This window comes from Neopelma chrysocephalum, unplaced genomic scaffold (genome assembly GCF_003984885.1).
Source record: "Neopelma chrysocephalum unplaced genomic scaffold, ASM398488v2 Primary Assembly neopelma1_22, whole genome shotgun sequence".
Taxonomy (NCBI): Eukaryota; Metazoa; Chordata; class Aves; order Passeriformes; family Pipridae; genus Neopelma; species Neopelma chrysocephalum.
Genome location: NW_020897689.1, coordinates 30,137,070 through 30,161,476, shown reverse-complemented (window position 1 = coordinate 30,161,476; position 24,407 = coordinate 30,137,070). Strand labels below are relative to the sequence as shown.

The 24,407-nt window shown below is 38.4% G+C and overlaps 1 protein-coding gene across 1 annotated transcript; it reads left to right on the top strand.

The window, feature by feature from the left end:
* AFG3L2 (AFG3 like matrix AAA peptidase subunit 2) lies at positions 1-24,315 on the top strand. Its single transcript, XM_027676928.1, has 17 exons — positions 1-138; positions 5,177-5,276; positions 5,756-5,824; positions 6,494-6,609; positions 7,528-7,680; positions 9,889-9,963; positions 11,347-11,468; positions 12,617-12,890; positions 13,451-13,588; positions 15,754-15,907; positions 16,498-16,605; positions 16,758-16,883; positions 17,933-18,043; positions 18,676-18,791; positions 19,786-19,986; positions 21,631-21,825; positions 23,327-24,315. Exons 1-17 carry the CDS (start codon positions 16-18, stop codon positions 23,567-23,569), a joined length of 2,424 nt encoding a protein of 807 aa, XP_027532729.1. The 5' UTR covers positions 1-15; the 3' UTR covers positions 23,570-24,315.
* Positions 24,316-24,407: the final 92 nt, after the last annotated feature.

The following is a 24,407-nucleotide window of genomic DNA, read 5'->3' as shown; positions in this document are numbered from 1 at the left end:
TGACAAGGGGCGGCCATGGCGCACCGGTACCTGCTGCTGGCGGGGGGCGGCCGCCGCCGGGGGTTGCCCGCAGGCCCACTGCACCAGCTGCTCTGCGGGAGGGGCCTGCTGGGCAGGGCGCGGCCCTGCCTGGTGCAGGTGAGCAGCGAGCGCGGGGGGCGGGGGAGGGCCGCGGTTGTCGTGGCTGCGGCAGCGGGCGGCCCTGGCGCGGGGAGAGGCGGCCCGCTGCCCGGGACTGGGGGCTCCTGACTGCGCCCTGTGGCCCTCCTTGGCTCGTCCTCATCCTGTTCGGTGGAGGCGGCCCCCGGCCTGCTCGCTACCGGCCCTTCGGGCGGCGGGGAGCCAGGGCCGGGAGGTGGGTGGGCGTGAGCGTGGTGCACCCCGAGCCGGTAGCGGCACCGGGTCCGTGCGGGACAACCTGCGGGCACCGCGGGCTCCTGGGTCCTCTTGCTGAAGGAATATGCAGCGGCACCCCAGAGCTGCTGCTGCTGCTGCATCCTTCCGGTATTCATAGGATCATAAAGTGTTAGGAGTTGGAAGGGACCTTAAAGATCATCGCATTCCAACTTCCCGCTACAGTGGGCAGGGACGCCTCCCACTAGACCAGGTTGCTCAGAGCCCCATCCAGCATCCTCTTGAACATTGCCAGGGTTGGGGCATCCACATCTTCTCTGGGCAACCTGTTCCAGTATCTCACCACCCTCACAGTATAGAATTTGTTCCTAGTATCTAACCTAAATATCCCCTTTTTCAATTTGTACCCATTACTCCTTGTCCTGTCACTACAGTTCCTGATGAAGAGTCCCTCTCCAGCCTCCCTGTAGGCCCCCTTCAGATACTGGAAAGTTGCTATGAGATCTCCACACAACCTTCTCCAGGCTGAACAGCCCAGTTTTCTCAGCCTCTCTTCTCAGGGGATGGTTCTCACTTCCCAAGGGCTGTGTCCCACCTAACTCAAAAGTTCCTCCATTGCTTTCTCAGGGTGATGATTTGTGTTAGGTGGGTTTGTGGCTGTGTGAGAGACTGAAATGCTGAAGGTTAATGACTCTGAGCGGTTTGTTTGGGTTGGCACTGTTGGAAAAGAGGAGGCTAGTGGCTGCTTGATTGCACAGTGCTGTGGACCTGAACCTACTGTTCTGGGATTAACTGGTAAATTAACTGGTAAATCGTGATGGCTCAGTGTTCATTCTTACTAAAATGGCCTTTATGTTCGCTAGTACAAGATGTGCATTACCCTCGTTACAGCCCTAACATATTGGAGGAATGACAGGCCTGTGCTGCTGCTTGGGAAAAGGGAGATGCTTAATTCCAGCATCTTCCAATGGCATATTGGGAGGGTTGCTTTGTTTTCCCATAGAGTGGCAAACAATCAGGCCTTTGTAGGTGTGGAGGTTATCACCAGGATAGTGGTAATTGTGAGATGACTACACAGAAGGATGTTAATAACGTAGTCCCCAGTACGAATATGTGGTTCAGTTTTAATGTTGAATCTGTGTTTTTGTTTAGTCAGAGCGAACATCATTACAGCAATAAATAAAACACTGTCAGCAGTGCTGCTAGTCTTTCAGGAAGCTAATTCTTATTTCTTTCAATAAAATTTAAAGAGTTTTTATTTGGAATTGAATTTAGGAAGGGGACTTTGTATTAATTCTAGCATCTGGCTGTGTGTGTAGGCAGCAGAACAAGGAACTTTGTTTTCATAAAAGCCGTTACTTTTTTTAATTGATCTTTCTTTTAAAAAAAGTTAGCAGCTTGGAATCATAAGAAAGCCCTGAATTGGAGAGGACCTTAAAGATCATCTAGTCCCAATCCCCCTGCCTTGGGCAGGAATGCCACTTACTAGACCAGATTGCTCAGAGCCCCATCCAACCTGGCCTTGAACAGTTACAGGGATGGGGCATCCACAGCTTCTCTGGGCAGCCTGTTCCAGTGCTTCACCACCCTCTGAGTAAAGAATTTCTTCCTAGCATCTAATCTAAATCTCTACTCTTCTAGTTTAAAAACATTCCCCCTTTTCCTATCACTGTCTGCCCTTGTAAAAAGTAACTTGCATTAAGCTGAATTTCTTTACCAGCTTTTTGTTGTATCCGTCCCCCTTCCCTCCCAATATGCTTTTATGTAATATTTTGGTGGCTATTAGATAATTAAGACTTTTAGCTTAATTTTACTTTGATTTGGAATTTGTTTATGGATAGAACTGTAAGGTTGTAACTTTCTAGAATTAATGGATTCTTTGTCTTTTGCTTGCATAGCTAAGCAAGTAGATTTTCTGATCTTGCCTTGGATAGCCTCAGTTTTTAAAAAATGGAATATGCTTACAAAGGTTTGTAGACTTGTAGTTCTGCTTATGATATCGCGTTTATGTTACACTCTGACGTAGTAACATTTTATGGTTTATTTTAAGTGTAAAACTGACTTTTGTGTACTTTGCTTATTTAGAATTTACATTAAAAAAAAAGTCTTGATCTTTAGTAAGGTATCACAAGGTTTGCCTGAAAGAAAAAAAACAGATAGGTTTTTTTGCTTTATACGCTGTGATAGTTTTTATCTCTGACTGAGAGAAGCTGCGCAGAGTTTCCCAGTAGACAGTCTGAAACGGCATCCAGTCAAAATGTGCTGTGTGTGCTTTCCCTTTGATGTTTAGGCAGTGGGTGTTCTTATATCAGCTAAGCCTGCTGTGGCATTCCCGCTGCCAGACAACCCAGGGACAGGCCCTGTGTCAGGATCAATATGATCAGTTTTTGTGCTGATGTTTTATAGAGTTCTTGAGTATCTCCAGTGAGGGAGACTCCAGAACCTCTCTGGGCTCTGTTCCAAGTGTTCAGTCACTCGCACAGTGAAGAAGTTCTTACTCATGTTCGAGTGGAACTTCCTGTGCATCAGTTCCTGCCCGTTGCCTCTCGTCTTATTGCTGGGCACCATCAAGAAGAGCCTGGCTGCATCCTTTTGGCACCCTCCCCTCAGATACTTACAACAGACATTAATGAGGTCCCTTCTTAGACATCTCATCTGGAGGCAGTCAGGTGACTTACTGAATATGCCATGAAATCAGTTTTCTCACAAAACAACTTTAAAGCACTCAGCTCTCTGCATATTAACTTGACAGGAGACTGCACATTTATTCATGGAATTTAGGATCTATAGAGACAAGCCAGTCCTGTTATTCAGGTCTTCCTCAAAGCTCCATTTGCTTACCCTTCTGTCTCCTTCACTGAAACTATAACTTAATGCTGTAGTAAACCCATGCTGGTTTAACCAAGCCAGGCAGTTGGGTTTGGCTTACTTAAACTTTTCTTCTAAACATGAGCAGTTTCTTTATTTTAGTTGGAGTAAAGGTTTCTCTTTACAAATAAAAAGTACTCTGAGTTTGCAAAAGAATGAACTCCCTAATTTTTGGGTGTTGTAGGAGACTGACATAGAAGAAATGCCAGTATAACTAGATGTTTCTTGGAGTTTCATCGGTTGCTGCAACATTCACTGCCTGTGTATTTGAACTACAGATGGTCTGTGGCAAGCTGTTTTTATTTTATTGCATACATGGACGCATACCATTGTCCTAAAGCCTCTTCTAGGAAGCACAGATGCAATTACCTGTGCTGGAGGTCATAGTGTATTGAACCTAGTAGCTGTTCTCTACGTGAGCTGCTCTCCAGACTATCTGCACTGCACCTGCTTTTCATGATCAGTAAAATTTCCTCTTGGGTTTTCATTATCAGATTTTATTCAGAGACATGCAGTGGCACAAAATTAATGGCTTGATCAAGCAGCCCAAGAATTCTTAGCTCAGTCTACAGCAAAAGCAAGCAATAAGAACGTTTTGGTATTCCTCTTGGTTCCAGCAGGTGGAACTACATGGCTGCTTGAAATAAGTCTCATGTATTTCATCATTTAATCAGGAGCGGAGGGGGAAGGTCCCAGGCAGAAGACTTGAGGAGAGTTAGCATTCAGTTAATGGTACATCTGTATTCCCGGGGTACTTTTAGCGGGCAATCTAGCTTTCTGCAAGTTTCTTTAATATGCAAAAATAGGTTTTGTTTACAATCATTGTACCTTGACTATAACATTGAGCTTTGCTTCACAGATGTAGTCCCAGAGGTGTTAGTCCTAGGTGGATGTTTGCTGTCTTGCAAGGACACTTTGAGTCACGTTTTCAGGACCTGTTTTTCAGTTGGTGGCAGTTTTTTCTTGCATTTTAGTATTTCTTTGGCTCTTAAGGTAAATAGCCTCTGGTCAAAAAGAACAGAAAGAGACTGAGTGCCTTTATGGGGTGGAAGGGAATGGAGGCAGAAAGAAAGTCTGTGGGGAAATCTTGGAATGCATAATATTTTGTTTCTTAGAAGTGTTAGGGAAGCCTTATGAAGGGGACAAGTTGGTATTTTATTTAAAATATGTCCTTCTTGAAGAAATCAAGTATGATTTCTCTTTAATAAAATTGCAGTTTACTCTGTTTTTAAGTATTCAGTTACAATACCAAAAGTTTCTTAAGAACTAGTAAGTTTCTTTAAATTTCCCTAGTCATACTTAAATGATGAATAACAGTAAACAATTAGCCTTAGAACAAGGCTTGGGTTTGTTGTGTTTTTATAACTGGATGTTTACCTACTCAGGGCTTTAAGTCTTCTTTTTGAACTGAGATTCCTCCTCTGTGTTGGTTTCTTGTCTGCCACATCCCTTTGTTTTTGATTCAAGCAGATCTTTCATAATCAGAAGTTAGAAGTTCTTAACTATTTGAAAAAAGATGCAATTCTTTAACAAAACGTGATTCAGTACTGTGTGGCTCATGCTTGTACAGTCACAGTTAGTGTTGCACTTCAGTGTCATTTAGCTGGTATTATGAAATATTTCCCACGGAATCAACATGTATTTAATGTTCATAGCTTGTAGTGTTTCCTGCTTGATTTTTCTCTTTTAATAAAGAAGGTTTTGTTTGTATGCAAGATGAAATTCTATTCTTAACAATGAGAGTAAAAATTTATTTAGTGTAGAAATTACTCGTTTAATTAACTCTTCTTTTTCCGTTGTCTTACACTCTGGCCCACAGCAGTTACAGTGAAGGCTGTTGTAAAGTTCCAGTTGTAAAGTACTCTCTGGCTAGCTGCTTTTAAGGACTACTAGAAAGCTTGAAGGTTTTTGTGGCACCTTCTTTGTTGCTTTATGTTTCTTTTTCATCTTTCAGCTCTGTGAAAAAGTTACCCCTGGAGTTACTGCTGACAGAGGTACTGTCTTGGCAAGTGTAATCGCTGCTTGCAGAAGGCTCTTCTCTCAACCTCCCAAAGGTGATTATAGCTTTGATCAGTGAAATGAAGCAGACTGCATTCCTTGCTGAGGACTGCACTTGTGTGCTATTCAGGTTTATTGTCTGTGGGGAAGTAAGTTCTACTAACCAGCCATTAATCTTAAGATAGAACATTGATTTATGGGATTTTTAGGAGCTCTTAAAGAATAAGGGGTTTGCTTAACTTCATGCTATGCAGTGCAATTTTCTGTTGAACTAAGCTTGTCTGTCTCTGGTTTAAAAGGTAGCTTTACTTTAGGTTATTAAATACATGTGATATTTTCTTGTCAACAGTAGTAAGTTTATTTCTGGGCACCTGGTAGAGCTTTTCAACAAAAAGACAGGAACAAAGCTATTTTTGCAGTCTATATGTTGCTAGCTTCTTTGCTGTTGTATACATTCAGGTTGTGACTACTGAAGTACGATGACAGAATTGTGAAATAAAAACCAATTATGAGCTCCTTAACTCTTTCTTAATAGGATTTGAAAAATATTTTCCTGATGGGAAGAAAGCTAATGGAACTAAAGGTGCACCTGCAGAAACAAAAGGTACAAAAAGCTGCTTGACTTCAGTTCTTTGTGGAGCATGTATTCATTGAATTAGATTTTGGCGTAACAACTGTGGGTTTGGGTTTTGAGTTTTTTCTTTATTTTTCAGGGAAGATGTTTCTGTACCAGGTTAGTTTAAAAGTGCAAATTGATGTGTTTTTATTATACATGATACGAAAGCAAAATAAATATCTTCTGGAATAGTATTCATTTTCTCTCATGCTTCAGTTGGAATGCTGCCCTTAAATTCTTGTTTTACTGTTTCCTATTAGTTGACATTAGCCATGCGTTCAGAAGTTCTCTCTGTGTGTAGCTCTCAGCTTTTCCTAAGCCAGCTAAAATACCTGTTTTGTTGTATGGAATAGCCAGAATTGTCACTCAGGGTGAGGATCCAGAACAGCTCTTCAGTTCTGAATGCCCAAGTGCTGTCAATTAATAGACCTCTCTTCTGGTTATAACTGTGTGAGATAGATGTCTGTCTGCCACTTGATGGACTATCTATTTGCTTTTCTATGGAAAATGCTGTTTCTCACATCACGGAATAATTGTAGCATTGCAGACTAGTACATTTTTCAGAACAACTTCTTAATACTAAAGCTAACAAAAAATAGTGTGAGATTGATATAAGATGAAAAGATATTTTTTTTATGTTTCTTTTTTTTTTGTTAGAAGCAAAGCAGGCTAGTGCCCGACAGCCTAGTGGGAGTAGTAGTGGAGGAGGTGGCAGTGGTGGAAAAAAAGGTGGCAAGAAAGAAGACACTAACTGGTGGACCAGATTACAGAAGGTTTTGACTTCAAAATATCTTTATGTTACTGTCTTATCTCCATGAAATAGCCTTGCATGTTTTCTGCTTTTTAAGGCCGTATTTTGATTGCCTAAATCTTCCTTAAGCCTCCTGTGCCTAGCATTTCATGGTACCTGGCTCTAGGTGGCTCCCTACTCAGTGCCTTTGATAAATAACTGTTTTGTGTATGATTCTAGAGGAATCTGCCTCTGTTTCAGGAACGTTAATGAAATTTTAAGCTATATGAGTGTCGTCACTAGTAGTCAGTGTTCTTATAGAGGAGCCCCTGGCCTTTAAAGGCTTTGTGTTTTGTTTTACGATGTCAATTTGTAAAACTGTCTGACCACACAATGCTAGTTAACTGTAGTTTGCTCTTACTTGTTTAGAGCTTAATGGAGTGAGTACTTATGAGTTTCTTTTTGAAATTTATTGCCATTAACTGTAGCACAAAGATGATAGAATCTGACACTACAGGGATATAAAAATATTTTTCTGATTTTACTTGGGGCACATAATATTTTTCCTCCTTCTTGGATTTTTGCTGTTAGTTTTTTTTCCTTTTTTTTTTTTTCAGTATTTCATGTAGTCCTGGAGAGCAAGAATAATTGTTTTAGAATGGAGGCTTAAAGGTCATGTGATGGATGGCAAATTTTTTTCTAAAACCAGTACTTCACAGATAAAACTGTTCAATTACTATTTGTAAAACACTTAAAGATTTTCTACTAGTGCTGTAATTCCTCAGTTGTATCTGAAGTTACTGAAACGTGTTCATACAACAAAGTAAACCTTTGTTTGACGTTCTCTGTGGCAACCTAGAGGGCAGGGAATAGAAGCCAGAAAGAGATACTAGAACTTGTTTGTTACCTACTTACTGTATTACAGACTCTAAAACTTTTTTTTCCTCTCTCCATTTCTTAGGGTGACATTCCATGGGATGTCAGGGAGTTTCGGATGTATGTAGTGGGAAGTTCTTTTTTTTGGACAATGGTTGTATACTACTTCTTCTTCAGGGTCCCTGGGAGAGAAATCACATGGAAAGACTTTGTCAACAACTACCTTTCAAAAGGAGTGGTGAGTAGTGAGGGGAATCAATACAAAAAATCAGTGTGCTGAAAATGCTCATTTCTGCCTCCCCACTTACGCTTGTGTTCATCTGTCTGTGGAGTGAGAACTGGCTCAAGAGTAACTTTTGACGGAGAAAGGGATTAGCTTTTATTTTAATCAGTTCCCTGATCAGATGTTCTGGATGGATGTGTGGAGGTTGATGTAATTTCAAGGGAGGAGAGGGAATAGCAGCTCAGGACAAAATTTCCTTGTTGGGTAGCTCATGTGGATGCTGGTTTGAAGGTGCAGTGTAGCTGCACTCTCTCATGGTATGGTTTTGTAGTACAGGTAAGCTGACCTGATGGCTTAAGCAGGCATGCCAGCTGCCTTTAGAAGAAGCTTACTGCTAACCTTAAGCAATTCCATGAGCCTGTCCCTCTGAAGGAAAAGGTTTTCTGCTTGTTTCATGTCTGAAATTAGTTCCTCAGGGAATCTGAGAAGCAGCATTGTGAACAGGAAGGTGAGGGTGGGGAATGGAAGAATCCCTTCAAGGACAATAAATTGGCATCCCTTCAAGGACAGTAAATTAGTCTAACTATGTTGTAAAATAGCCTCCTCTCTTTGTTTTCTCCTCTCCTATTTCTTCTTACCTGGAGCCACTACTGGAGCAATCAGTTTTATCATCGGTGTCCTATCTTTCTGTAGAACTTCACAGCTTTCCACACTTGGAGTAATAGATTGGTGATGCCCTGAAGCTCAGGAGATCGTGTTTTACACAGGCTTTTTCCACTTCAGGAGCCACTAGTCCTTTGCTTTGTTCCCTCCCAGCTTGTAGCTTCACCTACAGGTTAGGAAAGCATTGGCTTGCTTCCTCCTTCCTCTAGGTTTCAGAGCTGGGATTTTCTGTTAACAGCATGCTTCCTACCCCTCCATTACTTTGGTAAACTGCTAAACAGGGTGTTTCTTACCTTTCTTGATCTTACTGATCTGTGCAGAACTGCTCTGTGTGCTTCTCCCCTTCTGCCTAGACTGTGTCTTACAGTCAGTCCTGTTCTTAATTGATGATTATGTGTACGTCTTGTGAAAAAAACCTTACTGATTGTATTTGTTGTGAAGCAGTAGGACACTTAGCTCGGTAAAAAGATTAGTTCAGCTGTTGGAGTGAACAAAGCCTGAAGCCCTGTCACAGAAAAGCATTGTAAAAGTAGGCTGTTTCACAAAACCAAGTTTCTCATGTCTTTGTAAGATGTAGTCTGGATGTTTAGATAAACTAAATACGTAGCTATCAAATGCTCTTGGTTGCCATAGTGATGGGGAGAAGCCCACACTACTGGGGTTACAAGCTTTTCAAAACAAAGATGTTCAGGTAGTGTTGCATGAAGTCAGGTTAGTTCTATCTACAGTGACTTCTTAGTTCATGTTTTGCTTTAGTTCTACCAGAAACAGCCACATGTAGTAAGTTCAGGGAACAACCTTACTAATCTGTGTGCAATTCAGGCCCAAATTCTAGAACCATTGCTAACTTTAAATGCTTTAAAGATGCTGAAGCCAGTTATTTTATGGAAAGAAAAAGTGGAAAAGTCTTCAGTTGTCTTCTGAAGAGACCCTGTCAAATTCAAGAAACTGACCATTTGAGGAGACTTCTGAAAAAGAACTTTATAGTATATACCTGCAAAGCCATGGTTTAGTTTTTGGGTTTAGTTTATATGGTGTTACCTCACCTAAATACTTCTTTATCTAACTGATGCTAATTGTGTTTAGTATGGTAGCACAGGAAGTCTTTTTTTATATTGGGGTAAACAATTGTAAGAGCACAGTTAAGCTTTCCTTCATTCTGTTCGGTTTGGTCTGTTTTGGAAGCTACTGTAAGAGCTTGGAGTCATATAATTTATTGCTTTTAGTGTGTGACTACTGAAATAGTTAAGTATTGTTTAACTATTTCACTGTAACTGTGATTTTTGCTGAGGCATGCATTGGGTTTTTTCTTGAAAAAAGGCTGTGAGGTCAGTCTTTCAATCTAAATTCTAATGTGCCCGTATTCCTTTCTTCCTGATTACATACATGATTCCTAATGGCAAACAGTAGATTGTGGAACCATCCTGATGTACAAGATTAATTTTATTCTCCTTACTGGAAAACAGAAAAATTCGCTTGTGGTATCTGTAGCTCTTAGCTGTGATGGAAGTGCAGTGACTGTGAGCTCTTCACACAAGTTTTTGTTCTTTCCTCCTACAGGTGGACAGACTTGAAGTGGTGAACAAGCGCTTTGTCAGAGTCATCTTTGTTCCTGGAAAGTCTCCTCATGAATGGGTAAATGCTTTTAGTACATATACATAAGACACTAGAAACAGCAAAGCAGTCTTTTTAGGTAAAGTTTGATATGAAAAGCTTGGTCTGGAGCATTAATAGTATCTCAATCTAAAATATGTTTTCTGCCTTATTGTTACATTATCCTACATTGTGTGTTTTTCACTTTACTGTACCAGTTGTTTTGCCATAGATACCTTAAAACTATGGCAACTAGTTCCTTTCCAACACCATGCTCTTAATACAGACATGTAAACAGGAAGAGTGAGAAACTCTGCTGAAGGTTCTGTAGTTTTAGCTGCTGTTTTCCATCTGCTCAAGAAAATCCCAGACTTAGCTGTACATACTTTTGGATCTTTTCTACTCCAGACTGTTTTTAGCCAGTTATTTGAGAAAACAAAGAGAAATGTTTAATTTTGTCTCCAAAGTACTTATTTCAGGGAGTTGCTTTTCTAGTATCACTTTTCCTAGTGAGGGTTAAAATAATGCAGGCAAAAATTCTCCAAAGAATAATACCCAGTGACAGGGACCTATTAAAAGTAGATAAATAAATATCTGATAGACAATGTGGAAAATTTAGAAGAATCATCAGAGAAGTTTATCAGGTTGTCTAGGTGGTGGAGGTTTCTTAGCTGACTTCCTGAAATAAGGTCTGCAAGTCCCTCCAGGATAAAGTGAAATCTGCAGTAGTTACTTAATCAGTGGGTTTCAGTGTGGCTTATTAGTATGCCTACTCTTTAGCCCACATACCACCAGTTGCCTTAGTTTCTCAATCACTTAATACTCAGAACTAATCTGTTTTTAATTTTTCAATATTAAGGTAAGTAGGGGCAAATCAGGCAGGTCATAGGGCAGAAGGGGAGATTTCTTGAAAAACTGAACAACACTTTGAAAGTAATGTCTGGATTTTTTTTTTTCTGGTGGGTGATAAATTTCATGATTTTTTTTGTGAAGACAGCTTACTTTAAAGCTAGTATAGACTCTGAAAGTAGAGAATTGCTTTTCTTAATCAGAAGGGCTGAGACCTTCAGGTGAAACAATAAGTTGTATGACTGCTGTGTTTCCAGGTTCAGTGCTCTGTATTATTCTGACTGTATAGCTCCCTTCTGTTTGTTCTGGAGAAAATGCCTGGATTTCTGTTTGTTTAAAGTGCCCCAAAACTATCAGGTGTTGTGATTTGTAGAAGTAATGATACACAGTGTATTCAGGTTGGTAGGCTTTAGATTTATTATGGGCCTCTTACATCAATTACATGTTTGACCAGGCAGCTTAAACTTGGTCTGAATCTGGTCTGATAATTTCTTGCATACATGTTAGAAGTTGGCTTGTAATGAAGCTGGAATAAGGTAGGGCACTTTGTGGTGATCTCTGCTTTTTTTCTCACAGTACGTCTGGTTTAATATCGGTAGTGTGGACACTTTCGAACGGAATCTTGAAACTGTGCAGCAAGATCTTGGAATAGAAGTGGAGAACAGATTGCCTGTAGTCTACTCCACAGAAAGCGATGGGTAAGAAGCTGCTTTAAAAGAGTCTCTGATAAAAAGATGGTTGTGTTTACAGTAGAGTAGGTTTGTAATACATGTGCCCTAGGCTTCTCTAGGTGGTGGTATTATCAGAGTAACAATCAGCTTGGGTTTATTTTTGAGTGTTAACTGTAAGAGAAGCTGTTCAGGACTTTGTCTATGAAGAAATCCATATCCTCTTACTCTAAATATATCTTCTTATTACATAAATGTTTGTTTACTGTTACTCCTTTCTTCACTTAAGCCCTTCCTCCTGGTGACATGTACTACAGTGGGTCAGCCAAGCACAGCAGTAGAGTTCCAGAGATGGCACTCATGTAGATTTTTTTTCCTCTTAATCTCAGAAATGTGGGTTATCAGTAAAGCTTAGAAATTCTATGCTCACTTATGATTGTGCATCTTTTCCCCATTTTGATTTTGCTGAGTGTTGATAGAACCTCTTGTGAGCTGTTTGTTGAAGCTGTTCCTTTCCACAGACAAAATCTGTACAGTGCTCAGATACTATGATAATGAGGACTGTGTTAGGATTTTTGGGTTGTACAGAGCTGTGCTAGAAAGCTGGAGGATAGACTGTGAAAGATAATGGGCAATGAATAATAAAAAACAGAACAAAAAAACCCCAACAAACCAGAAACCCCAAAAAACTCTGTAGCCTTGAAAAGGAAAATGGAGACATAAAATGTAAAAAAATTGAGAAAGACCTAAAGGAAGAAGAGCAAGTATGTATTTTAGAGAGAAATTTCTGCTTCAAGTTGTAGCATACACTGATTATATGCAACCTAATACAACTTATTTTGAGAATATAACCAATTGCATAACTAGTCCTGTGAATTTACCTTTGCAAAAATGAGATACTTCTGTTTATTAGGTAATGCAATTTTTCTCTGTAAAACTCATCAATGTCACTTGATGTGCTCGGTTTAAAAACAAGCAACAGTCACTATAACAATTTGTTCTCAATTTTATTTTGGTTATTTCCCAATGTGAACAGTGCAGAATAAAAGTATTAGAAGTTAATCGAGTATTAGTCCTGAATGTGTTTGTTTATGGTGGAACTAACATCTTTTATGTGTTATATGCAGTAATGGATTTTTGTGATATATGTGTTTTTCTTTGTTTTTTTTCCTCCACAGGTCATTTCTCCTGAGTTTGCTGCCTACAATCCTGATTATTGGTTCTTTGCTGTACACATTAAGAAGAGGTCCTGCAGGCTTAGGTCGGGGAGGACGTGGAATGGGTGGACTTTTCAGTGTTGGTGAAACCACAGCCAAAGTTCTTAAGGATGAAATAGACGTTAAATTCAAAGATGTAGCTGGCTGTGAGGAGGCCAAATTAGAGATAATGGAGTTTGTTAACTTTCTGAAAAATCCTAAACAATATGAGGATCTGGGAGCAAAAATTCCAAAGGTAAGGGATTATTGACTTAGCAGATAAAGACTTCATTCTTTTGATAGTCCTTGGTATTCTAAATTGTACTAGGATGCAATGCTTTCCAGCTTCTTTCTTGTCACAATTGGAAAAAAAATAAATAGACATTAGGTGCCAGCAGTGTCACTGGCAGCCAGAAGACTTGTCTTGTGGAATACTTTATCTGTTCACATGAATCAGAAATGATATATCACATACATGTGTAGCATCACTCTTGCATATAGTGTTATAAAATTGCCTTTTGGCTATGCTGGCATGGGAGTCCACCTGATGACATACCTTTTTTTTTTCTTGTTTAGTATGTCAATCAAAGAAAACACTGTTTCGGTAAATCTAAGCTGGCAATATTGCATCTGTTTCTTTTCTTTTGCTTGTTTAAATGAGGTATTAATCTTCAGTTTGTTTCCTTGCATAATTTTGACTGTGGTGGAAAAAAAGCCAGTGGACTTGACATTGTAATATGTAGATCTTAAAGTAAGATATTTCATAGGCTTAAGATTGATTTCTTCATGAGGAAAATATACCCATTTCTCTTGCAGGGGGCAATTCTGACAGGTCCTCCAGGTACTGGGAAAACACTTCTAGCTAAAGCTACAGCTGGAGAGGCTAATGTACCATTTATCACAGTCAATGGCTCAGAGTTCTTGGAGATGTTTGTTGGTGTGGGTCCAGCTCGAGTAAGTCTTTGGCCTTGCTCTTTTCTTTCAGTATTGGTTGTTGAAAGGATGTTGTCAAGTTTGGGAGACAAACTATTTGATTACAGCTGAAGTTCTTTCTTCTATGCAGATTGCTTACAAGTGATGCCAGATTCTTGTCTAAACACAACAATCATAGAAATACCTTTTATAAAAGGAACTAATGCAGTTCAGTGTCTGGTTGCAGGCCATTAAGGATTTACCGCTTCTCAGAAGCTTAAGAATACAGAACAGAACTCTGCAAGCTCTGCTCTGAAGTAAATTTACTAGCTGGGTCAGAAATACGTAGCTCATTTAACTACTGCTATGGGAATGCCTCCTCCTGCTCTAAATCATTCCTGTTTCTTTGAAGGACTTTATTCTCTTTGTAGTTTCAAAATCTTAGCTATAAAGACTTGTCTAGAACACACAAATAAACTTCTGGTTGAAATAGGAGTCCAAGGGTCATGGAATTAATGATGGATTTCTGGAGATCCGGTGATTTAAATAACAAAATATATCTGTCTAATACTTTTTGTGCACTTTTGCCTTAACTCTCTTAAAATAGCTCATTAAAAACATGTTAAGTAGTATGAACAAGTTACTGATGATATTTTACTGTAATAAAAATTTGGGAAAGTATTAGATATCCTAAAATAATAGTGATACTCAGACTACATTGACATTAGTTGTCAATACGTACCTGACATGTCCCAAAACAAAGTGACTTAAACTTTTGTACTGGTCTGTGCAAATGATTATCAGCTTTACTCCTCATGGAAATCATTTGGCACAACTTTGGCTATGAATTGAGGTTTCAACACAGTTGATGATTTCTGATACCTGTAGAAAACAACACAGGAGAGTATTTTAGTTTCAGTTCCTATTAATTGATCATTTTTAAATTAGGATGTGCTAGAATTAAAACTGCTTACACAGCCCTGGTTCCTTTGGTGCTTTTTTAGTGTATATGCATTATGGAAACTTCTAGTTCTTTTCCTTCTGAAAAACAGTTGTATGTTTCTGGATTTCCATCTCTTTCCAATGAAAAGATAGCTCACTTTGAGCATGTAACACTTTCCTGGTTTATCATGTTCTTTTGTTGTACTTTTTTCAAAAAATCTGATTGACTTGGTGTAGTAGAGTGTACTGTCTAAAATTTGCATGTCTTTAAATATGCTGTATGTTGTTTCTCATCAGAGAAGCCTTCTCTAATTGCCTCACTAATGTATAAAGTAGTAAAGCTCTGAGGTGCATATAATTCTCAATCAGGTCCAAATTTTTCCATAATTTTTCGGTTCCTGTTTGCTCCAGTTCGATTCCTCAGTTGTAGACCTGTTGACTCACTGAACTGGTTTTAATGAAGTCCTTCTGATATATTTGCAAGCAAAGCAGCATTGCATGTTGCATCTAAAAGTCACATTATGCTGAAACTACCATAGTAGAATTTTATAGGTAATATCTTACTTAGAATCTGAAAGTCTAAAAAAAAATTTCAGCTATTTACTCATGTCTCGCTCATTTTTTCCAGATTTCTAGAAATAAATTTAACTTCCAAATAAACATTTGGAGGTTAATTAAGGTTGGGGTTTTTTTAGCCCATATAAGGGAGAGGCAGGAGGGCTAAAAGTCTGTATTTGTAAAAGCACGTTGGTAAAGTACAGTGATAGTGGCTTGTAAGTAAGCCTTCAGTTAGAGCTACATGTAGGAGCTGCATCACCCTATTCCAACTACAGAAAAAAAGACTTTATTTCCTCGGTATAGGCAATGACTGTGTGGTAGCATTCCTGTCCTGTCTGTAATAGTGTGTTAAAGAAGAACTTAAAAGAGAAATCTTGCTTTAAATCTCTGAAGTTTGGAGGCTTTTATCACTGAAGATGTATTTCAGTTATGCAGGAAAAGTAATTTCTTAAGACTTCTAAGTTGTTTGATGTTCTCAGTTTATGGATTGAGAAAGGATTTGGCAGCCAGTGGGCCTTCATATTAGTGATTCTTGCTGAGCAGCAGCTACAGTGTAACTTGTCACTGCCTTGGTTGCTGGCTGGAGTCTTGGGAATGGTACTGGATTATAGGGATCCTGTTACTGATGTGCCTCTTCTCCTCCTACCAACCCCCCAGCTCTAAACAGTTACAAACCAATCTGATGCATACTCTGTTCTTCTATTAAGGTTAGAGACTTATTTGCTCTGGCTCGTAAAAATGCCCCGTGCATTCTCTTCATTGATGAAATAGATGCAGTAGGAAGAAAGAGAGGAAGGGGCAACTTTGGGGGACAAAGTGAACAAGAGAACACACTCAATCAGCTTTTAGTAGAAATGGATGGTAAGTATTTAATGTATAATATTACATTATAATAACAAGTATATGGGAAAGAACTAATATGCTTGTTCAGACCTGTTAACCAAGATTTGGATTCTAGCCTAAATCCAAATTGTGTCTGTTTCCTTGCTTCCTAAAATGAAGAGTGGTGACTCATTTTGCTGCAGCCTGGTGTTTTACTAAAATTCATTCAGGAAGAAAAAAGAACTCTCATTCTACATCTCCTAACTCTTTGTCATAGTTGAGTAGACCAAAAAATTCTTCTCATGAGATCAGTCTGTCTGTAAAAAAAATACAGCTAGCCATGCTGGTTCTGCAATTTCCTGAGCAGTTAATCTATTATTGTATTTTGAAGATAAAGCAGGATTTGATATAGTACTTCACCAAGCAGAGCCCAAGGCCATTTTCTTGCTTGTTATGAAAAGCTGGACAATGCTGTAATAAATAGATATATTTTCAGCTCTAAGATCATTTGTTCAAACTTCTTACATGACCCTGTAAAGTAAACGGTCTTTTTAATTACTGTTTTATTTTTTTTACTCATGGAAGTTATATTTATACAGATTTTTCTCTTTATTACATTTCTTCAACAGGATTTAATACAACCACAAACGTAGTAATTTTGGCAGGTACTAACAGGCCAGATATTTTAGACCCTGCTCTAATGAGACCAGGACGCTTTGACAGGCAGATTTACATTGGTAAGTTTTAGCTGCATGGCTGTGTCCTTCTGTGTTTGTGGAATACCACTGAAGTCACTCCAGCTTTTTATATAAGTAACTTCCTTGCACACATTCAATTTGAATATATATATATACGTGAAAAGTAAAATCATGTGTCTTTTATCTTAAAGGACCCCCAGATATAAAAGGAAGAGCATCCATTTTCAAAGTTCACCTTAGACCTCTGAAGTTAGACAGTATCTTAAATAAAGATAACCTAGCAAGAAAGCTCGCATCACTTACACCTGGATTTTCTGGTAAGTAACTCCTAATGCTGCTGTTATTCTCAATTTACCAGTTAGTCTGTAGATATTTTATTTCCCTACTACTTCTGGTTTTCTTTCACCTGATCTTCTGGATGGCATTCTATTTCATTGTGTTTACTGGTACAGTGTGAAATTCTTTTTGCTGGTTTGAGCAAGTAGGAGATTTCTGAGGGTCTTAAGTTTTGTCTGCTTCCATCAGGGTGATTTACCAAGTGGCAATTTCCTCTGTCTTCAGTAAAAACAATCGAGAGGTTTCTCACTGCTGCCACTCGTGTGTTCTTCCTTTATTTGTCCTTTGTTTTGTTTGTTGCATTCTTGAAAAGTTTAGAGAAGACTTGTTTTTGTGGAATTTGTGTGCATATTCTGTAAGGGAATTTCTGTTTCTGGATGTAAAAACTGCTCCCTGTAAACGTACTGTAACCTTGTGTTGAATTAGGAATGGATGTGAGAACTCTTATAACTGGCTTGTAATGTAATTAATTTAAAATTTGGGTTATCTGGTAGTTGAATTTTTCACTGTTTTCCTGGTCTCTATAAAACTGGCTTTCTGAGATCTGATTGTCAGTGTTTCTGGCAGTGATAATGTTGAAACTAAGTTATCTCAATAATGTTACTGTAAATAGTGTTAACAAGTGGTTGGCTTGAGACCAGTAATGTGAAGGGATATCCTCTAGACATAAGCCAATAGCTGAGCTATACTGAATTCACATGTAGGAAATTTATGCAGCTAAATATATGCTAGTTTAAGTATAGTCTTTTGCAGACAGAAAATGAAGGTAGAATATATCAAACAAGTACTCCACTGGTAATGAGCTCTATTTTCTGGCTGTCTACCTATGAGAAAAATCCTAAACCCCACAACCATAGTATGTGTATTTAAATATATCTTGAATAATTAAGCTATTTCAGAGCACATTATGTTTATTTTTCAAGCTCTGTGAGAATTTATGGCAAACTAGTTATAGGTAAGGTTATCTTTATGCTAAACTCAGAGAAAATTGTTGAAAATTATCAGTAATTCATGCCTTCTCTGCTTTTAGGTGCTGATATTGCTAATGTTTGTAATGAAGCTGCTTTAATTGCTGCAAGGCATCTCTCAGATGCTATAAACCAGAAGCATTTTGAGCAAGCAATTGAAAGAGTTATTGGAGGTAGGTGAATCGCATCAATTGTTTCTCAAAAATTATAACAGGACAAGAAACTTCCTATTTTTATATACATACATACATACATACATACATACGTACATATATATATATATACACAGAAAGCCATGCTTTGAGTCTTTCTGCTGGTCTTCTAGGTTGCTTTTTTTTCCCCCCTCCTAAAAACAGCGAGATTTAGAAAAGAAGTATCCTGTCTATATTATTGACTTCTGTAGTAGAGGAAGGGGTACAAAGAGAAATTTCATCAGGACACTTTTCTAATTTCTTCAAAATGGCCAGAGGAAAAGCTGTTTGAATTTAGGGATGCTTTTAACTGCTGCTAGTCTGAAATAATCTAGAAAATGACTTGATTTTTAAAGTGCAAATGTTTTATTTAGATGTTGAATACTTTTAAGAACTTACTTTCATACTAGAAAGTCTAATCAAGGACAAGGTTACACTGAAACCTGGAAGATGTAAATTTCTAAACCTTGCGAGTTTGGCGTGGGTTTTTTAAATTTTTTCAGTAGGTCATATACATGGCCTCTAAGCATTGCTCACCATCTTTTTAAATGAGGTAAAGGATTTCAGAGGAGAAAGGTGTGTCTGAAACTATTAATCAAATTTATTTTATGAAGGTTTGGAAAAGAAAACTCAAGTGCTCCAACCAGAGGAGAAAAAGACAGTAGCATATCACGAGGCAGGGCATGCAGTTGCAGGGTGGTTTTTGGAACATGCTGACCCACTCTTAAAGGTAAGGAAAGTAATTTGAACCGGTAATTTAACAGTAGCATGGACAACATCTTTTTCTTTTGTAGTTTTTTTTTTTCCCCTAATGTCGAGATGGTATTAAAATATATAATCTTGCAAAAATTATTGTGTGTCAGTTTTAGGGTACTTTTTTTGGTTCATTTCTTGTAACTTTCTTCACTGTTTTCTGACTTGCTGTTATACAGTATGTAGTATAAATGTCCTTGGAAAGTGAGAGACCTGATCCTCCCATGAGGAGGATCTGCCTGCCTTATAGCTGCTTTTTCTCTAAGGCTTCCACTATAGATCAGCAGTTTAAGTTAGTCTTACCAGGTTACATATATAACCTGAAATATAACTATAAAAATTATCTTCAGGAATATAAGTATAAAAATCATCATTTGAAGGCTGAATTTTAGTTTTATTTTGCCTTTTTTTTGGATGCACAGCTTGACAGATTGAATATAAAGGAAAAATCACCCCAATCTCCCAAACTTGCTTTAACGTTCATAGTTTTGCGTAGCTGGGTTTTTAATTTCATCTCAAGCTTAAAATTAATCTTGTACAATTTACTGCCGGAAGGAAAAGCATTATTCCATGTGGAAACTCCTTCAACTGTTCAGAATGCTAGAGATGGAGAAATGCTGTTGTATTCTGTCTGATACAGAATATGTAATGCCCAATATGTAATTCTCAAAGAATTGTGTATTGTAATTAGAGTATTTTTAAAATCCTATACAGTTTTTAGAAGAGATATGACAGTGGTCTTACTTTTCTTTTCCAGATATTCTAGTAGTTGTTATCCCAGTTTAGAGCTAGCCAGGGCTTTTAAGGATAAAACACAATGGGGGCAAAACTGTAAATGGAAATAATGTCTGAATTAAACCTTAAGGGTGAGTATGGTGTAGGCTGTGGTATAAAAAATTAAGCCAAACTGAAGAATGCTTTATGTTTTCTAACATTGTTTAGTTCTAGCAGTCTGTTAATTTTGATTGTAGGTATCTATTATCCCACGTGGTAAAGGACTGGGTTACGCTCAGTATTTACCCAAAGAACAGTATCTTTATACCAAAGAGCAGCTACTTGACAGAATGTGCATGACTCTGGGAGGACGTGTATCTGAGCAAATCTTCTTTGGAAGAATAACAACTGGTGCCCAAGATGACTTGAAGAAGGTGACCCAGAGTGCATATGCTCAGGTATGGGCTTAAGTGAGACTTTTTTTTGGCTGTATTGTTTTCTTTATCTACTACCTACCAGTAATATTTTGATATGACGTAATTTGATCAGGTATGTCCCTCAAAAGCCTAGTTTCAGAAAATATTAGATGAATAAACATTATGCTGATGACTCAATGCTGATTTTATTTCAGTCTTACCACAGCAGTCCGTGCATTAGGCTTTGATTACTGTCCTACATCTGCCCACAGGTACATATAGGTTGCAGATGGATTCAACTGGATTCAAATACAGGTGGAAATGTTATGCTTTTAAAATGGAATTTAGTGCTCAGATTTTATCATCTCATCCTACATTTACAGTTGCCTAGTTTGAAGACCCAATTTGGATTCACACTTAAAATCCAGAAAACCTTGTATTAAAGCACTGTTTGCTGTCAGTTAAGGGTGTGGAAATTAAGACATCAGTTTGTGTTTGTATCATACTAACTAATGGAGATGAGTAATTTGAAATCTTATCAATGCAGTGACTCACCTAAGTGTAGCTGTGCACTACACACGGGTGCATTATTACATTTCCTGCATCAGCACAAAAGATGTTATCTTATACGACACTCACAAGGTGAGCAATTGACATTTTGGAGTATGCTTCTCTTGCCCTGCACACTTATCCCCAGCCTCCAAATCTCACCTACTTCCTGGTCTCTGTTGTGCTGCTTGTTACCCCAGTTCTGGAAGTAAACGTGCGGTGATGTCCTGTTAATTTTATGGGATCTTCAGTGACTCTTATTCAGTTTTAAATTAAAAACAAAGTTTAAGTGTAGACTTTTGCTCATGTTAACAAAAAAACGTATCGAACTTCTCTTAAGGAAGCAGGTTAAGATGCTTGGTTTTAATGCTGAAATCTCTTTGAATTCTGAATGTTCTTTGTCATATCTATATTGATCTTGCTAGACTGAGAAGTGCTGCTTTAGTAACCATCAAATTGATAGTAGCCATGGAGTGAATAAATAAATAGCAGTTTGAACTTGCTTCTGCCTTTGCTGGAGCAAAATGCAATTTAAAACATCCCTATTTGGCAACTGAACAAGTCAATATTCAGTAATGAGTCAAGCAAGATAAGAGTCGTTTTCCCCTTTGTAGAGGAGTGTCTTGGGATGAAATATAGCATATGAGTTTTGTGCATGATAAGACAAAAGCTTAAAGACCCTCTACTTTAGTACTTAGGTCAACTGATCTTTATGAGTGAGTGGAATATGCTAAACTTCAGAAGTATTTTCAATTGGAATAACGCTTATATTTCTGGTAAAAGAAAAAGAGTTTTACTGATTAATGAAGGCTGAAGTGTTTCTTGTGTAATATCTTACTATTTAAACAGCAAAGCACTATGTATGTCACTAGTAACCACCTTGAAATGGTGATATTTGTGTCTTTCAATTTAATCAATAAAAAGAAATAAGTGAAAGTCAAGTAAAGTACATTAACTTAGGTAGACTTGAGTTTTCAGGGAAGGGTTGGTTTTAGAGGAAAAGATTGGGTCATAGCAGAATGACTTCATCCTTTCAGTTTTATTCACCATATTTTACATCAGCATACCCTAAATCTTACTGTCTCTCCTTTGTTTGTTTTTGTTTGTTTGTTTGTTTGTTTTTCTTTTTTTCTTCAGATTGTTCAGTTTGGTATGAATGAAAAAGTAGGGCAGATTTCCTTTGACCTCCCTCGTCAAGGAGACATGGTATTAGAGAAACCTTACAGCGAGGCAACTGCCAGATTGATAGATGAAGAGGTGCGGTCACTAATTAACATTGCTTATGAAAGAACATTAAATCTTCTTACTGAGAAGAAAGCAGAAGTGGAGAAGGTGAGCATTACAGTATTTTTAGCCACTGAGTTCCAGCTAGTAAGCCAAACCCTGAATTGAACCGAATCAGATTTAAAATAGTGACTATGAAAGTATATGAGGAAGTTTGCTCAAAAACCAATTGATGTAATCGTGAGAGTTTGTCACAAGACGTAGGTAAATAGAAAACTCCTTTTGTGTTGGAACATCTCTGAGCTTCTCATGAATATGATTTATGTGGTCAATATTCCTTTGGAAAGTTGGAGGAAAGAGTTTGTCTACTAAAGAAAGGTTTAGTAGATAAGCTGGACAAATATGAAACTTAAAAACCCAAAGACAAAATACCAGACTTCCAATTCATTAGGCTAAAGGAAGCTCTGTAAGAAGGGAAATTCTTATAACTTCCTTTCTTTAAATTCCTTTTGAACGTTAATAAAAATTACCTTACTGTCTTTTTTCTTTCGTGTCCTTTGGCTGCTTATTATCTGCCTCACTGCAGCTGACATTATTCTTGTGCGTATTCTCTTCCTCCATGCCAGAAAGCCTGATACAGCAAAAGGATAATTTTCCAGGCAGCTGGTAGACTTATTGAGAAGACAAGTTTGTATGGGTTCTGTGAATGGTGGTGTAGTAGGTCACCATCCCAAAAAATATCACTGAACACGGTTTGTGGTGAACAACGCACTTGCTGATCCAAGAAGATTGCAAACTTCCCTGGCAGAGTATTGTGCACATTGGTATTTTATGGTGCTGTTTAGCTTGTACATAACAGCAGCCTGATTGAACTGTCCTGGTTGATCAGAAGGGAAGGCTTGTTTTCATCTATAGCTTAATGTCTTGCATCAGGAGCCTTTTGGCAGCAACAACAATTGTTCTGAAGCAACAATAGCAGCAACTGTGGCCCATAGGGAGGGCACTTTTCAGATTTGTCAAAGTAAGATCTAAAAAAAATTGTATTTTTGCCACCTAAATGCTCATGGGGAAAAAAAAAGTCTCATATTTGGTGAACTCTGAACAACTTGTTTTTTCTATGAAGATTAATCAGTGCCAAATTTGGTCCCAAACTGCCTTAAATTCTTCCAAAGAGGACAGTCATCTTAGGTATTTGAGGTCACTTGGTCTGTTCAGCTTGGAGAAGAGGAGACAGAGGAGAGACCTCATTGCAGTCTACAACTTTCTGAGGGGAAGAGGAAGGGCAGGCTGATCTCTTCTCTGTGGTGACCAGTGACAGGACCCGAGGGAATGGCCTGAAGTTGTGTCGGGGAGGTTTAGGCTGGATATTCAAAAGCGGTTCTTCACCCAGAGGGTGGTTGGGCACTGAACAGGCTCCCCAGGGAACTGGTCACAGCACCAAGCCTGACAGAGTTCAAGAAGTGTTTGGATGGTACTCTCAGGCACATGGTGTGACTCTTGGGGATGGTCCTGTGCAATGCTTAGGGTTGGACTGGATAATCCTTATGGGCCCCTTCCAACTCAGCATATTTTGTGATTCTATGTCTGACATAAGTTGTTGTTCTCCCAGGTTGCCCTGCGACTACTGGAGAAGGAAGTGCTTGATAAAAGCGACATGCTAGACTTGCTTGGCCCAAGACCATTTGCAGAAAAGTCTACTTACGAAGAATTTGTTGAAGGTACAGGAAGCTTGGATGAGGATACTTCACTACCAGAAGGCCTTAAAGACTGGAATAAAGAGCGTGAGAAAGAAAAAGAGGAGACAACAGATGAACAGGTTGCTAGGCAGATCAGAGGAGGGATGCCATTTTAACTGTGAGATGTGTGCTGAAGTTGACTTGCACTCTGGAAGAGAAGCAAACTCATCTAGTTTGTACTTCAAAACAAAGAAATATTTATTCAATCAAACTGTATTATGAATGAGTGGAAGAGTGATCTCTTGTGATAAAGATGTTCTGCTTCGATGTATGTATGCAAGATCATCAGTTCACTGGTAAAAGGTGATCATCCTTCATTTGCCAGCTGAAGAAGCATACATTGGATTTGAGCTGCAATGGAATGCCAGAACTGAGCCTCTCAAACTTTGAAACAGTTTGGATTCATGCACAAACTTTGTGGCACTGGTCTCTCTTTTTTTTTTTTTAATGTCTGTAAGCTTACAAAAATCAAAGGGTTTTTTGATTATTTATCTAAACTATACCTGTATGTGACCTGTTTCAAAAAAATATAACAGAATCATACAAAATGCATTGTTGAATGTGAAAGTCTGGTCTTACAAAGTACTAGCTTTGCAAAACTATCTGACTCTTTCCCCCTCACCTCATTTTGATTTTAGAAAGAGTTTGTCTACAGACAACTGCCATGTAAGTTGACACTGAAACTGGACAGTTGCTTAAATACCTTAAAATGTACTCATGGTTCAGTGTCTTAAATTAAACTCAGTTTGGCTCCTGCAGTTTTACTAGTCAGTTTTTTACAGAGTTCTGTAAAATATTGAACATATGAATGTGTTGTGTAAATACAGTTTGAGTCAATAAAAACAGTACTTTTCTGAACAAAGCTTGCCTTTTTTTTTTTTGATAGTTTCTTGGTATAGAATTCAGACCAGTACAAAACTTTCTCTCTTAAATTAGGGTAACAAAGTTGTGCTC

Bases quoted from the DNA above. Each gene is read 5' to 3' on its own strand.
- AFG3L2 (XM_027676928.1), top strand. From the start codon at position 16: ATGGCGCACCGGTACCTGCTGCTGGCGGGGGGCGGCCGCCGCCGGGGG. The intron at 5,825-6,493 runs GTACAAAAAGCT...TTTTTTTGTTAG, and splicing joins TGCACCTGCAGAAACAAAAG to AAGCAAAGCAGGCTAGTGCC. The intron at 9,964-11,346 runs GTAAATGCTTTT...TTTTTCTCACAG, and splicing joins GAAAGTCTCCTCATGAATGG to TACGTCTGGTTTAATATCGG.